This window comes from Pan troglodytes, chromosome 20 (assembly GCF_028858775.2).
Source record: "Pan troglodytes isolate AG18354 chromosome 20, NHGRI_mPanTro3-v2.0_pri, whole genome shotgun sequence".
Taxonomy (NCBI): Eukaryota; Metazoa; Chordata; class Mammalia; order Primates; family Hominidae; genus Pan; species Pan troglodytes.
Genome location: NC_072418.2, coordinates 23,237,061 through 23,253,970, shown reverse-complemented (window position 1 = coordinate 23,253,970; position 16,910 = coordinate 23,237,061). Strand labels below are relative to the sequence as shown.

At 37.2% G+C, this 16,910-nt stretch overlaps 1 protein-coding gene across 3 annotated transcripts in view; it reads right to left on the bottom strand.

Moving 5' to 3' along the window:
• Positions 1-8,390: 8,390 nt before the first annotated feature.
• ZNF66 (zinc finger protein 66) overlaps positions 8,391-16,910 on the bottom strand; it is a 33,455-nt gene continuing 24,935 nt past the window's right edge. The window contains exons 4-5 of one of the 3 annotated variants that reach the window (XM_063801424.1): positions 11,586-13,106; positions 8,391-11,503 (exon numbers count right to left, since the gene is read on the bottom strand). In XM_063801424.1, the coding sequence (XP_063657494.1) occupies positions 11,322-11,503; positions 11,586-13,106 (1,703 nt within the window). In that variant the 3' untranslated portion in view covers positions 8,391-11,321. Of the gene's footprint in view, positions 13,107-16,910 lie in introns of all 3 variants that reach the window. The other 2 variants (XM_024351788.3, XM_063801423.1) reach the window with 2 other exon arrangements.

Genomic DNA, 16,910 nt, shown 5'->3' with positions numbered 1-16,910 from the left:
ACAGTGGCTCATACCTGTAGTCACAGCACTCTGAGGTCAGCTGTTCAAGATGAGCCTGGCTAACAAGGTGAAATCCCATCTCTACTAAAGATACAAAAATTATCCGGGCATAATGGTGGTTGCCTGTTATCCCAGCTACTCGGGAGGCTGAGGCAGGAGAATCGCTTGAACCAGGGAGGCAGAGTTTGCAGTGAAATGAGAACACACCATTGCACTGCGCTTGGGTGACAGAGAGAGAATCCATCCTTCATTTACTTGGAAACCCTGGGAAGCCACCTATAAAATATTCCCTTTGAATAGTTTATCCAGGATTTTAGATTTCAAAAGGTCAAAAACAATCATTGAGCAAAGCCAAAATCTTTCTGTTTCTCATTAGTCATCTGGCCATTTCCGTAAGTATGGCAATTACGCCAAGCCATTGAAAAGATGACAATATTCAAGGTGTTTAGTTTAGCCAAGCCATTGAAAAGATGTGGTTTTGGTTAATTTTATCCCATTTCAAATGTTTTCTCTAGTTGTTATTTTGTCCTGTGACTCTAAAAGAAACTGTCTACTAACTAATCATACATTCAAAAAATATTCATATTAAGGTGTTTACAGTTTAATCTTGTATTACAGTATAGTAGAATCCTCTATAATTAGAAGTTAATTATAAATTCATTGTTTTTAAGGTTTTTGAAATGTGAAAACAATTAGGTACGCTTTTTGAAATAAGTACAATTCTAGGACATTACCCACTGGTCTTCATGGTATTTCTGTAATGAGTACTATAAAACTGGGTCACCAGAATGGTGCAGACATGCTGATTAAAACAGAGTGAGTTCAGCATTGCTGGTAGACTATCAGTATCCCAGAGGCTGATCATTCACTACAGCTTACTAAATATTGTTCTATGATGCCAGTGAACACTTTTACTTAGGTTACCCTTTTCCTACCATTAATGTGGTCCTGTTGTGGTCTCCTGTTTCTCTTAAGCTATCCCAGATGAGAGGTGATTATTTCTTGCATGAATGAAAGTCCCTTTTTTACCCTCTGCCATAAGATCCTCTTATTCTCCTTACTGAAATCAACATGCAGGAGGCAGGAATGATGACAATATACAAACATGTTTCCTGTTATGTGGCCACCATAAGCAGCTTACAACATGTTCCACCAAGAAGTCACTTACTTTCAGGCCAGCAGGGGTGTTTTTCTATGACGTGTCTCTTTCTCTCAAAACCACATCTGATTAAGTTTAGCACAAGCAGGATAATCTCCATTTTGATAAACACAAAGGCAACACATGAGTAACCTAATTTCATGAGTGATTTCCCACCACAGTCACACGTTTCTACACTCAAGAAGAAAGTATTACACAGCTGGTGTGTAACAGACTGGAAATTCAGGGTATTATCTTAGAACGTTGTCTACCCACATAAATAAACTTTTAAAATAGTCTTTTGCCTGTCACAGTGGCTCATACCTGTAATATCAGCACTGTGGGAGGCTGAGGCAGGCAGATCATGAGGTCAGCTGTTTGAGACCAGTCTGGCCAACATGATGAAACCCCGTCTCTTCTAAAAATATGAAAACTAGTCGGGCGTGGTAGCACACACCTGTAATCCCAGCTACTAAAATGGCTGAGGCACAAGAATTGCTTGAACTCAGGAGGTGGAGGTTACAGTGGGCTATCATGCCACTGCACTCCAGCCTGGGTGACAAAGCAAGACTCCATCTTGAAAAAGGAAAAAAAAAAGTCTTTCTGCTGCTTTTGTTATCTACATAAACAAAGGTATCAACTGGATATAATAATTAACTACTTTCCAGTTTTATTCACTACAAATCTTAACATATTTTTCTGGCTCATTTTTCCTTTATGCACCATTTTATATGTTCACACACACATAGAACAATAAAAATATATTCAATTATTCAATTTTGGTTGAATGTTCATTAAAATAGGTGTTAAAATGATTTTTTTGTTTGTTTGTTTGAAGAGGGGTTTTATTGTTGTACTCAAGAGTGTTGTTTCTGGAGACAAAGTTGCCTGTGCTTTAATAAGCAGATTCCGGGGAGAATCCGAATCATAAGCCATAACATTTTACACTAATAAATTGAATACAAACCAGAAAGTATAGATTTGCTTTTAGCATTTTCAAGGTGTTTAGTTTTGTTAATCATCTAATTAAAATGATTTGTTTTGTTGCAATAATTGCTCTTTCCTTCTGAAAATATGTACAAACTCATACTCACAAAAACACTCGCTTCATAATTTTCATACACCTAAGGTTTATCTTCAGAGTAATATGAGTATATTTAACCCTATGTAAATTAAAACTAAAAGTCTATGTGCTTGCAGGCAGAGAGACAACATGTTCAAAGACAGCTATATAACAAATATTTATTAATAAACTTTCAGAACTCAGAAATGTATGGACTTTATTTCTATTTCTTTTTTTTTTTTTTTTTGAAATGGAGTCTCACTCTGTCATCCATGCTGGAGTGTAGTGGTGCGACCTTGGCTCACTGCAACCTCCACCTCCCGGGTTCAAACAATTCTCCTGCCTCAGCCTCCAGGTGTGCACCAAGATGCCTGGTCAATTTTTGTATTTTTAGTAGAGAAGGGGTTTCACCATGTTGGCCAGGCTGGTCTTGAATCCCTAGCCTCAAGCATTCCACCTGCCTTGGCCTCCCAAAGTGCTGGAATTACAGGCGTGAGCCACTGCACCTGGACATATTTTATTTGTATTTTTGTATAATTATTATAACCATAAAAAAATCCTGTAGTCAATAACAATTTAATTGTACATTTTAAAATGAACAAAAGCATATAGTTACACTTTTGGTAATACAAAGGATAAACGCTAGAGGTGACGGACACCTTATTTACCCTAATGTAATTACTGCATATTGTAGGCCTGAGTCAAAAGATGCCATATAAGGCATAAATACATACACATACTATATACGCACAAATACAAATAACAAATTTCAAGAAGAAAATAGAGTAAAAATTTAATCTGTGGGAACAATATTCTTTAACTCATTTGCAGTTTAAAGCCACGGGCAAAGTGATTACTAGAAATGTTATTCCACTATATGCCAAATTGTGTATTGTTACCATCTTGTAGCTTCACCCTTGAGTAAGGTAGGATCGTTTAAAGTTAGTGGCATAATAATGCTTCATTAAATGCACAGTAGTATTAACATGGTTAAAAAATAATAAAATTAAGTTCACACATAATCTAACTTTTTTGGGGGGGGTGGACGCAGTTTTTTTCTTTTTGTCCAGGGTGGAGTGCAATGGCAAGATCTTGGCTCACCACAACCTCTGCCTCCCTTGTTCAAGCAATTCTCCTGCCTCAGCCTCCTAAGTATTTTTAGTATTTTTTGTATTTTTAGTAGAGATGGGGTTTCTCCATGTTGGTCAGGCTGGTCTCGAACTCCTGACCTCAGGTGTTCCACCCACCTCGACCTCCCCAAGTGCTGGGATTACAGGCATGCGCCATTGAGCCCAGCCCTAGCAATTTTTAAATGTACTGTATTTCATTACATAAAAGTACAATTAGTAAAATAATATACTATTTTATTTTAATATACTTTTAACTATAATTATTTCCTTGTGACACTATAATGTAGAAAAGTATTGCTCTGAACATTTACCTTATACTTAATAGAGGTTTACTACAAAGAACCTCTCCACTTATATTTTCATTATGCATCTTACATTTTAATGTCCTTATTCTTTTATAGAAAAGGTCATAATGTCCAAATAATTTTTTAAAATATCTAATATCTCTAATGCAGAAGCAATTGATCACATGCTTTCACATGTGAATAAAACAGGAATAAATTAACAGCATGAAGTAATTTGAAAGCTGTATTATATCATTATTCAGTTTTCAAAAAATTTTATTCAAGGAAACAAGTGTAATTTCAATGTAATTACAATGCTTCCAAAAATCTCTTTTCAAAGTTACATACAAATCATTTATCTAAAAACTGTAGTTGTGGATTAGTTTTTATACTCAACACTCTGATTTAGTGTAATGTCTTAAGTGTCAGTGCCTTAGTTATTCTACTGTAAATTCTGACATTTATATACATTCTATTTTGAATTGTTTTTATATTTACTGCATCTGCAAAATTATACTTTAGTATAAACTCTCTGGTGTTTTCTAAGCTGTTGTTTCTGAAAAAAAAAAAGTGTTTCTAAACTTATTACATTTGCAGGACTAATCTCCAATATAAATTCCCTGATGTTGAACAAAGCTTGAGCAATTGCTTCACTGTTTTCCTCTGGTACAAATGTGTGCAATAAGATCTGTGATACAAGTAAATGCACTATAACCCCCTTTATAGTTGTAATAGTTGTCTTCAAAATAAATACTTTTCTTCATTTTAAAGGCTTATAGATTCTGAAAGATTTTTTAGACAGTAATTGCACTTTTAATGCTTTTATTAAAAGGAACCTTTTTATGTTAAGATGTGAGTAGGAATTAATGGGTTTTCCATATTCCTTATATTTGTACAATTTTTCTCAAGGATAATAGCTTTCCTGTGAAATAAGGGGTAAGAACTGATTAAATGTTTTGCCACATTCTTCAAACTTGTAGGAGTTTTGCCAGTATGACAGTAGGAGTTTTGCAGTCTTACCTACAATCAAGTGTGGCAACCACATAAAGGCTATGTCACATTATATATAATTCTAGGGTTTCACACCATAATAATTATTGTTATATATAGAGAATTTGGAGGTGTTGGTAAAAGCACTGTCACATGTTTTTTAGGTTTGTAGAGTTCTTCTTCAGCAGGAATTATCACCAAATCTCTTAAGAATTAAGAAATGGTGGCCAGGCATCATGGTTCATGCCTGTAATTCCAGCACTTTAGGAGGCCAAAGCAGGTGGATCGCCTGAGGTCAGGAGTTTGAGACCACCCTGAAAAACATGATAAAATTGCATGTCTACTAAAAATATGAAAATTAGCTGGGCATGGTGGTAGGCACTTGTAATCTTTTTTAATTTTTTTATTTTATTATTATTGTACTTTAAGTTTTAGGGTACATGTGCACAATGTGCAGGTTTCTTACATATGTATACATGTGCCATGTTGGTGTACTGCACCCATTAACTCATCATTTAGCATTAGGTATATCTCCTAATGCTATCCCTTCCCCCTCCCCCCAACCCACAACAGTCCCCGGAGTGTGATGTTCCCCTTCCTGTGTCCATGTGTTCTCATTGTGCAATTCACACCTATGAGTGAGAACATGCAGTGTTTGGTTTTCTGTCCTTGCGATAGTTTGCTGAGAATGATTTCCAGTTTCATCCATGTCCCTACAAAGGACATGAACTCATCATTTTTATGACTGCATAGTATTCCATGGTGTATATGTGCCACATTTTCTTAATCCAGTCTATCATTGTTGGACATTTGGGTTGGTTCCAAGTCTTTGCTATTGTGAATAGTGCCACAATAAACATATGTGTGCATGTGTCTTTATAGCAGCATGATTTATAGTCCTTTGGGTATATACCCAGTAATGGGATGGCTGGGTCAAATGGTATTTCTAGTTCTAGCTCCCTGAGGAATCGCCACACTGACTTCCACAATGGTTGAACTAGTTTACAGTCCCACCAACAGTGTGAAAGTGTTCCTATTTCTCCACATCCTCTCCAGCACCTGTTGTTTCCTGACTTTTTAATGATTGCCATTCTAACTGGTGTGAGATGGTATCTCATTGTGGTTTTGATTTGCATTTCTCTGATGGCCAGTGATGGTGAGCATTTTTTCATGTGTCTTTTGGCTGCATAAATGTCTTCTTTTGAGAAGTGTCTGTTCATGTCCTTTGCCGAATTTTTGATGGGGTTGTTTGTTCCTGTAAATTTGTTTGAGTTCATTGTAGATTCTGGATATTAGCCCTTTGTCAGATGAGTAGGTTGCGAAAATTTTCTTCCATTTTGTAGGTTGCCTGTTGACTCTGATGGTAGTTTCTTTTGCTGTGCAGAAGCTCTTGAGTTTAATTAGATCCCATTTGTCAATTTTGGCTTTTGTTGCCATTGCTTTTGGTGTTTTAGACATGAAGTCCTTGCCCATGCCTATGTCCTGAATGGTATTGCCTAGGTTTTCTTCTAGGGTTTTTATGGTTTTAGGTCTAACATGTAAGTCTTTAATCCATCTTGAATTAATTTTTGTATAAGCTGTAAGGAAGGGATCCAGTTTCAGCTTTCTACATATGGCTAGACAGTTTTCCCAGCACCATTTATTAAATAGGGAATCCTTTCCCCATTGCTTGTTTTTGTCAGGTTTGTCAAAGGTCAGATAGTTGTAGATATGCGGCATTATTTCTGAGGGCTCTGTTCTGTTCTATTGATCTATATCTCTGTTTTGGTACCAGTACAATGCTGTTTTGGTTACTGTAGCCTTGTAGCATAGTTTGAAGTCAGGTAGCGTGATGCCTCCGGCTTTATTCTTTTGGCTTAGGATTGACTTGGCAATGTGGGCTCTTTTTTGGTTCCATATGAACTTTAAAGTAGTGTTTTTCAATTCTGTGAAGAAAGTCATTGGTAGCTTGATGGGGATGGCATTGAATCTATAAATTACCTTGGGCAGTATGGGCCATTTTAATGATATTGATTCTTCCTACCCATGAGCATGGAATGTTCTTCCATTTCTTTGTATCCTCTTTTATTTCATTGAGCAGTGGTTTGTAGTTCTCCTTGAAGAGGTCCTTCACATCCCTTGTAAGTTGGATTCCTAGGTATTTTATTCTCTTTGAAGCAACTGTGAATGGGAGTTCACTCATGGCTTGGCTCTCTCTTTGTCTGTTGTTGGTGTATAAGAATGCTTGTGATTTTTGTACATTGATTTTGTATCCTGAGACTTCGCTGAAGTTGCCTATCAGTTAAGGAGATTTTGGGCTGAGACAATGGGGTTTTCTAGATATACAATCATGTCATCTGCAAACGGGGACAATTTGACTTCCTCTTTTCCTAATTGAATACCCTTTATTTCCTTCTCCTGCCTAATTGCCCTGGCCAGAACTTCCAACACTATGTTGAATAGGAGTGGTGAGAGAGGACATCCCTGTCTTGTGCCAGTTTTCAAAGGGAATGCTTCCAGTTTTTGCCCATTCAGTATGATGTTGGCTGTGGGCTTGTCATAGATAGTTCTTATTATTTTGAGATACATCCCATCAATACCTAATTTATTGAGAGTTTTTAGTATGAAGTGTTGTTGAATTTTGTCAAAGGCCTTTTCTGCATCTATTGAGATAATCATGTGGTTTCTGTCTTTGGTTCTGTTTATATGCTGGATTACATTTATTGATTTGTGTATGTTGAACCAGCCTTGCATCCCAGGGATGAAGCCCACTTGATCATGGTGGATAAGCTTTTTGATGTGCTGCTGGATTCAGTTTGCCAGTATTTTATTGAGGATTTTCACATCAATGTTCATCAAGGATAGTGGTCTCAAATTCTCTTTTTTGGTTGTGTCTCTGCCCAGCTTTGGTATCAGGAAGATGCTGGGCTCATAAAATGAGTTAGGGAGGATTCCCTCTTTTCCTATTGATTGGAATAGTTTCAGAAGGAATAGTACCAGCTCCTCCTTGTACCTCTGGTAGAATTCGGCTGTGAATCCATCTGGTCCTGGACTCTTTTTGGTTGGTAAGCTATTGATTATCACCTCAACCCCAGAGGCTGTTATTGGTCTATTCAGAGATTCAACTTCTTCCTGGTTTAGTCTTGGGAGGGTGTATGTGTTGAGGAATTTATCCATTTCTTCTAGATTTTCTAGTTTATTTGCGTAGAGGTGTTTGTAGAATTCTCTGATGGTAGTTTGTATTTCTGTGGGATCAGTGATGATATTCCCTTTATCATTTTTTATTGCATCTATTTGATTCTTCTCTCTTTTCTTCATTAGTCTTGCTAGCGGTCTATCAATTTTGTTGATCCTTTCAAAAAACCAGCTCCTGGATTCATTAATTTTTTGAAGGGTTTTTTGTGTCTCTATTTCCTTGAGTTCTGCTCTGATTTTAGTTATTTCTTGCCTTCTGCTAGTTTTTGACTGTGTTTGCTCTTGCATTTCTAGTTCTTTTAATTGTGATGTTAGGGTGTTAATTTTGGATCTTTCCTGCTTTCTCTTGTGGGCATTTAGTGCTATAAATTTCCCTCTACATACTGCTTTGAATGTGTCCCAGAGATTCTGGCATGTTGTGTCTTTGTTCTCATTGGTTTCAAAGAACATCTTTATTCCTGCCTTCTTTTCGTTATGTACAAAGTAGTCATTCAGGAGCAGGTTGTTCAGTTTCCATGTAGTTGAGCAATTTTGAGTGAGTTTCTTAATCCTGAGTTCTAGTTTGATTGCACTGTGGTCTGAGAGTTTATTATAATTTCTGTTCCTTTACATTTGCTGAGGAGTGCTTTACTTCCAACTATGTGGTCAATTTTGGAATAGATGTGGTGTGGTGCTGAAAAAAATGTATATTCTGTTAATTTGGGGTGGAGAGTTCTGTAGATGTCTATTAGGTCCGCTTGGTGCAGAGCTGTGTTCAATTCCTGGATATCCTTGTTAACTTTCTGTCTCATTGATCTGTCTAATGTTGACAGTGGGGTGTTAAAGTCTCCCATTATTATTGTGTGGGAGTGTAAGTCTCTTTGTAGGTCACTCAGGACTTGCTTTATGAATCTGGGTGCTCCTGTATTGGGTGCATATATATTTAGGATAGTTATCTCTTCTTGTTGAATTGATCCATTTACCATTATGTAATGGCCTTGTCTCTTTTGATCTTTGTTGGTTTAAATTCTGTTTTATCAGAGACTAGGATTGCAACCCCTGCCTTTTTTTTTGTTTTCCATTTGCTTTGTAGATCTTCCTCCATCCTTTTATTTTGAGCCTATGTGTGTCTCTGCACGTGAGATGGGTTTCCTGAATACAGCACACTGATGGGTCTTGACTCTTTATCCAATTTGCCAGTCTGTGTCTTTTAATTGGAGCATTTAGCCCATTTACATTTAAAGCTAATATTGTTATGTGAGAATTTGATCCTGTCATTATGATGTTAGCTGGTTATTTTGCTCATTAGTTCATGCAGTTTATTCCTAGTCTCGATGGTCTTTACATTTTGGCATGATTTTGCAGCAGCTGGTATCAGTTGTTCCTTTCCATGTTTAGTGCTTCCTTCAGGAGCTCTTTTAGGGCAGGCCTGGTGGTGACAAAATCTCTCAGCATTTGCTTGTCTGTAAAGTGTTTTATTTCTCCTTCACTTATGAAGCTTGGTTTGGCTGGATATGAAATTCTGGGTTGAAAATTCTTTTCCTTAAGAATGTTGAATATTGGCCCCCACTCTCTTCTGGCTTATAGAGTTTCTGCCAAGAGGTCAGCTGTTAGTCTGATGGGCTTCCCTTTGTGGGTAACCCGACCTTTCTCTCTGGCTGCCCTTAACATTTTTTCCTTCATTTCAACTTTGGTGAATCTGACAATTATGTGTCTTGGAGTTGCTCTTCTCGAGGAGTATCTTTGTGGCGTTCTCTGTATTTCCTGAATCTGAATGTCGGCCTGCCTTGCTAGATTGGGGAATTTCTCCTGGATAATATCCTGCAGAGTGTTTTCCAACTTGGTTCCATTCTCCCCCTCACTTTCAGGTACACCAATCAGAGGTAGATTTGGTCTATTCACATAGTCCCATATTTCTTGGAGACTTTGTTTCTTTTTAATTTTTTTTCTCTAAACTTCCCTTCTCACTTCATCTCATTCATTTGATCTTCAATCACTGATACCCTTTCTTCCAGTTGATCGCATTGGCTCCTGAGGCTTCTGCATTCTTCACGTAGTTCTTGAGCCTTGGCTTTCAGCTCCATCAGGTCCTTTAAGCATTTCTCTGCATTGGTTATTCTACTTATACATTCGTCTAATTTTTTTTCAAAGTTTTTAACTTCTTTGCCTTTGGTTTGAATTTCCTCCTGTAGCTCGGAGTAGTTTGATTGTCTGAAGCCTTCTTCTCTCAACTCATCAAAGTCATTCTCCATCCAGCTTTGTTCTGTTGCTGGTGGGGAACTGCGTTCCTTTGGAGGAGGAGAGGTGCTCTGCTTTTTAGAGTTTCCAGTTTTTCTGCTCTGTTTTTTCCCCATCTTTGTGGTTTTATCTACTTTTGTTCTTTGATGATGGTGATGTACAGATGGGTTTTTGGTGTGGATGTCCTTTCTGTTCGTTAGTTTTCCTTCTAACAGACAGGACCCTCAGCTGCAGGTCTGTTGGAGTTTGCTAGAGGTCCACTCCAGACCCTGTTTGCCTGGGTATCAGCATCAGTGGCTGTAGAACAGCGGATTTTTATGAACCGCAAATGCTGCTGCCTGATCGGTCCTCTGGAAGTTTTGTGTGAGGAGTACCCAGCCGTGTGAAGTGTCAGCCTGCCCCTACTGGGGGGTGCCTCCCAGTTAGGCTGCTCAGGGGTCAGAGACCCACTTGAGGAGGCAGTCTGCCCGTTCTCAGATCTCCAGCTGTGTGCTGGGAGAACCACTACTCTCTTCAAAGCTGTCAGACAGGGACGTTTAAGTCTGCAGAGGTTACTGCTGTCTTTTTGTCTGTGCCCTGCCCCCAGAGGTGGAGCCTACAGAGGCAGGCAGGCCTCCTCGAGCTGTGGTGGGCTCCACCCAGTTCTAGCTTCCCAGCTGCTTTACCTAAGCAAGCCTGGGCAATGGCAGGTGCTCCTCCCCCAGCCTCGCTGCTGCCTTGCAGTTTGATCTCAGACTGCTGTGCTAGCAATCAGTGAGACTCCATGGGCATAGGACCCTCTGAGCCAGGTGCAGGATATAATCTGGTGTGCCATTTTTTAAGCCCATTGGAATTGCGCAGTATTAGGGTGGGAGTGACCCGATTTTCCAGGTGCCATCTGTCACCCCTTTCTTTGACTAGGAAAGGGAACTCCCTGACCCCTTGCGCTTCGTGAGTGAGGCAATGCCTCGCCCTGCTTTGGCTCATGCACAGTGCACTGCACCCACTGTCCTGCAGCCACTGTCTGGCACTCCCTAGTAAGATGAACCTGGTACGTCAGACGGAAATGCAGAAATCACCCATCTTCTGCGTCACTCAGGCTGGGAGCTGTAGACAGGAGCTGTACCTATTCAGCCATCTTGGCTCCACCCCCCATAATCTCATCTACTAGACAAGCTGAGGCAGGAAAATGGCTTGAACCCGGGAGGCAGAGGTTTCAGTGATCCGAGATCATCACATTGTATTCCAGCTTGGGTGACAAGCATGAAACTTCATCTCAAAAAAAAAAAAAGAATTGATTGAAAATTGTTATAGGCTATGCCACATTCTTCACAGATGTAGGGTTTCTATCCAGTATGAATTATGTGTAATAAGGGTTGAGAACTTCCTAAAAGCTTTGTCACATTCTTTATATTTGTAGTGTTTGTGTTCCATAAATTCTCATATTTAGTAAAAGTTGATAGCTGGTTAAAGGCTTTCCCACATTCATCAAACTCATAGGGTTTCTCTCCAGTATGAATTATCTTATGTCTAGTAAGGGCAGAGGAGTGTCTAAGGCTTTGCCACATTTTCACATTTGTAGGGATTCCCTCCCATATGAATTATCTCATGTCTACTAAGGTTTGAGGATGAAATAAAGGCTTTGCCACATTTATTGCACTTGTGTGGTTTCCCTCCAGTATGAATTTTCTTATGTGAAAAAAGGGTTGCGGGATGATTAAAAGCTTTGCCACATTCTTCACATTTGTAGGGTTTCTCTCCAGTATGAATTCTCTTATGTCTAGTAAGGGTAGAGGAGTACTTAAAGTCTTTGCCACATTCTTCACATTTGTAGGGTTTATCTGCAGTATGAATTCTCTTATGTGTAGTAAGAATAGAGGAGCACTGAAAGGCCTTGCCACATTCTTCACATTTGTAAGGCTTCTCTCCAGTATGAATTTTCTTGTGTTTAGTAAGGTTAGAGGAGCGGTTAAAGGCTTTGCCACAGTCTTCACATTCGTAGGGTTTCTCTCCAGTGTGAATTATCTTATGTGTAGTAAGAATAGAGGACCGACTGAAGGCTTTGCCACATTCTTCACATTTGTAGGGTTTCTCTCCAGTATGAATTCTCTTATGTTTAGAAAGGGGAGAGGAGTGCTTAAACACTTTGCCACATTCTTCACATTTGTAAGGTTTCTTTCCAGTATGAATTATCTTATGTGCAGTAAGGGAACAGAAGTACTTAAAGGCTTCACCACATTCTTCACATTTGTAGGGTTTCTCTCCAGTATGGATTATTTTATGTTTAGTAAGGGTAGAGGAGTACTTAAAGCCTTTGCCACATTCTTCACATTTGTAGGGTTTCTCTCCAGTATGAATTCTCTTATGTGTAGTAAGGTGTGAGGACCAATTGAAGGCTTTGCCACATTCTTCACATTTGTAGGGTTTCTCTCCAGTATGAATTATCTTATGTGTAGAAAGGGAAGAAAGGTACTTAAAAACTTTGCCACATTCTTCACATTTGTAGGGTTTCTCTCCAGTATGAATTCTCTTATGTGTAGTAAGGATAGAGGAGCGCTTAAAGGCCTTGCCACATTCTTCACATTTGTAGGGTTTCTCTCCAGTATGAATTTTCTTATGTGTAGTAAGGTTAGAGGAGCGGTTAAAGGCTTTGCCACAGTCTTCACATTTGTACCGTTTCTCTCCAGTATGAATTATCTTATGTGTAGTAAGGTGTGAGGACCGGTTGAAGGCTTTGCCACATTCTATACATTTATAGGGTTTCTCTCCAGTATGAATTTTCTTATGTGTAGTAAGGGTTGAGGACTTGTTAAAAGCTTTGCTACATTCTGTAAATTTGAAAGGGTTTTTTCCAGTATGTCTTGTCTTATGTCTGTTTGTATTTGAAAATTGATGAAAGACCTTCCCATGTTTATCACATTGAAACATTTTGCTTTGGGTAGTTGTCAAACATTGGTTAAGTCCATTATAACCTCTTTTGTGCACTTTACACTTATCCACACTTTCACAGCCTTTTTTTAACTGCAAATTATCATGTCCACATTTTTTATGTCTTCTCAGTATCAGTTTTTGGAAAGAATCTTTTATGCTGTGCTCTGGCCAAAGGTCTTGGTTAAAATGAGAACACAAAACTGAAAGAAACCATAAAAACACACTTCACTTGCTAGACTCAGATAAATATACTTTACAAATCTAACCTATAAAATTATACAAACTACATAAACAAGATGACGTAGCAAAATATCACAAGCTGTAATTTCTTCCTGGACATATAAATGTAACAAAAACATACTGCCCAAAATACATTTGTAAAAAATTTATAAATGAGTTAAGTGTATGAAGGGCCCAAGGTGAGTACAATGCAAAGAGCCACATAGAAGAAATAAAAAAGTCTGTTACTTATACCCAACAGAGCTCTTCCTGCTCTCCAGTATAACATTGTGCCTTTAAAAGTAAATTGCTGGTCAGGCGTGATGGCTCACACCAGTAATCTCAGCACTTTGGGAGGCTGACATGGGTTGATCATGAGGTCAGGAGTTCAAAGGCAGCCTGGCCAAGATGGTGAGAACCCATCTCTACTAAAAACACAAAAAACTAGACAGGCATGGTGCAGGCACTTGTAATCTCAGCTACTCAGGAGGCTGAGGCAGAGAATTGCTTGAACCCAGGAGGCAGAGGTTGCAGTAAGCTGACATCATACCACTGCACTCCAGCCTGGGTGACAGAGTGAGACTCTGTAATGGCAGCTATTGTAGTGACCAAGATCATGCCTCTGAACTACAGCATAGGTAACAAGGCAAGACTCTCTCTCTCTCTCTCTCACACACACACATACACACACAAATGTAAACTGCCAAATCCTGGTTTCTTTTAAAAAACAGGAAAAATATTGGCACATACATCTTAATTTTTGGCTTTTAGGGGCTTTTCTAGACACTGGTAAATGTCTCCCATGACATAAAATGCTGAAGGAAATGACGATATAAGTTGGATTAACAGTTTGAGTCTGCTGAGTCTAAACATAAATGTCACAGAAGCAGAGATACTGCCCTACCCCAAACAGGGAATAAGTCTAGCAAGTGATTACTGATTATTAAGAAGAAATATGAATAAGCCAATTTAACTAAACAATAAACACAAAATTTTAGACAAGACACAACCTAAAAACATGTTTGAGAAATTCCCAAAATCTCTAGCCATGACAATTGATTTCAGACTATGCCAGAATAAAGTTATATCTTAAAGATTCTAACAGGTAGCTTTTTGTTAATGTCCAAAGCTCAATCAAAGATTACAATTAATACAAAATATTAGAGCAACATGGCCCCATCAGTGAGTGAAGATTGTACCTCTGCACTACAGCCTGGACAACAGAGGAAGCCTGTCTCAAAAATATAATAAAATAGGGTGGGCAGGATGGCTTACACCTGTAATCCCAGCACTTTGAGAGGCCAAGGTGGATGGATCATTTGAGGTCAGAGGTTCAAGATTAGCCTGGCCAACATGGTGAAACCTTATCTCTACTAAAAATATAAAAAAATAGCCAAGTGTGGTTGTGAGCACCTATAATCCCAGCTACTGAGGAGGCTGAGGCAAGAGAATTGCTTGAACCTGGGAGATGGAGGTTGCAGTGAGCCTGCACCACTGCACTCCAGTTGAGGTGACAGAGACAGACTCTGTCTCAGAAAATAATAATAAAATAAATAAAATAAAATAAAATAAATTGAATAATATTCAGTAAGTTAAACAGGAACACAGGCAACTACTGAAGATCAGAAAAATGAGAATAACAACCAGAAACATTTAAATAGCAAAAAACAAAAATCGTGCATATAAAAATACAAAACATAATTGGAAAATTTCTTTAAAAATGTACACACCAAGATATTTATAACAAACACACATAATAAGCAAAATTTCAAAAATCACAGATAAGAGAATTTTGGGAGCTGTAAGATAAAAATGATGTGTCATTTATAAGCATAGTCTCATGATATAACAAGTGAATTTATCAAAAAAATTTTTGCAAGTGAGAAGGAAACTGTGATATTGTTAAAGTTAAAATAATAATTTTTAAAAAGCTGTCAAGTGAGAATAATAGCATCACCACAATTTTACTACCAAATAGAAGGAAGCACTTCCAAAATAACCAAATCCTGAGAATGTATATTGCCACTGCATATGCCTGACATATCAAAGATGGTGAGTTTCCTCCACTGAAAATAACATAGTGAAAGAAAACAACCCATAATCATATGAAAATATGTAACTTTCTGGGAAAGATATGCACATACACAAAAATGGAATTTCTTAACATTATCATAATGGTGCAGAAAACATTTTTAATTGTTCTCTAAAATTTAAAAGATAAAAACTATAGAAATTATTATAAACATGTTAATGAATATACAAACATAAAAAATATAATTGGCAAACTCAATAACAAAATAGAAGGCAGATGTAATGATGAAAAATTTTTGTATGAAACTGAAGTTGATTTTTTACCACATTTAAATATATTGTTGGATCTTTTAGAGGTTTTATGTAATCCCAGAAGGTACCACTTAGAAAATGTCTGTACAGATACACAAAAGAAAATAAGAAAGAAACTGAAAGCATGTCAATACAAAAATAAAAAAAAAGACAGAGAAAATGAGAGACAAAGACACAAGAATAAAATAAAACAATAAAATAACATAAGTTTTTCTTTTGCAGAAAACTATTTAAATATATATAATTATCTCTCCAAATCAAGAGACATACTTTAAATAAAAAGGTTTATTAAAAAATTTTAAAAATCAAGATTCAACTTGCCTTTTTACAAGAGTCAATTGAGATCTAATGATAAAAAAAGACCGAAAGTGGCAAGATGGAAGTAGAAATTTCATGTAAATATTAACCAAATTAGAGCAAAAGAGCTCAAAATAATATTACACAAGCTGCATCTTAAGTAAGAAAATGTCATATTTTATAAAATGTACTTTAAGTCAAAACTTCAAGAAGACAAAGAAGGGCTTTAAACAATATATGTATTCTTTCACTGCGAATCTATGACAAATTTGTTTATACATGTATGTATTTGCATGTGTGTGTCTCAGATTAGAGTTTCAAATATATAAAGCAAATACAAAATTGAATACACACAGAGAGCAATATAATTATAGTAGGATATTTCAATACTTCATTTTCTGTAATAATAAAACAAGACAGAATATTAATAAGGGAACAGAGGACTAGAAGGCAGTAAAAAACAATTATTTCTAATGAAGGTATAGAGAACACTCCTCAACAACATCAGGATACACAGCCTTCTCAATAGCTCATACAGCATTCTCCTATATAGACCACAAGTTAGGCCAAAAATGAAGCCTTAACACATTTTTTAAAACTGAAATTTTATAGATTACTTTCTATGACAAAAATGGAATTAGAGTATAAAACAATAATATAAATAATTGATAAATTTACAAATATATGGAAATGAGAAAACACACTCTTGAGCATGCACTTGTTCAGAAAACTGGGCTGTGTGCAGTGACTCACACCTGTAATCCCAGCACTTTGGGAGGTCGAGGTGAGTGATTTTAACTCCACCTCAAAAACAAACTGAAAAAGAAATAATATTGTGAAGATGTCTGTACTGCTCAATTTAATCTACAGATTTAATTCAATGTTTTTCAAATGTCTCATTGCATTTTTGAAGAAATAAAAACAGCAAATCCAAAAGTATATGGAATTTAAAGAGACAATAAAGTACCCAACAATCTACCAAAAAGGAACAATGTTGGAGGCATTACCATTTCTGATTTCAAAACACATCAAAAAGCTACAGAATTAAAATAATTTGTTATGAGTATAAAGGTGAAAAAGTAAACTAATAAAACAGAAGGCAGCACATATATTAGCTTTTGCATAATTACTGCATTGTTACTGAA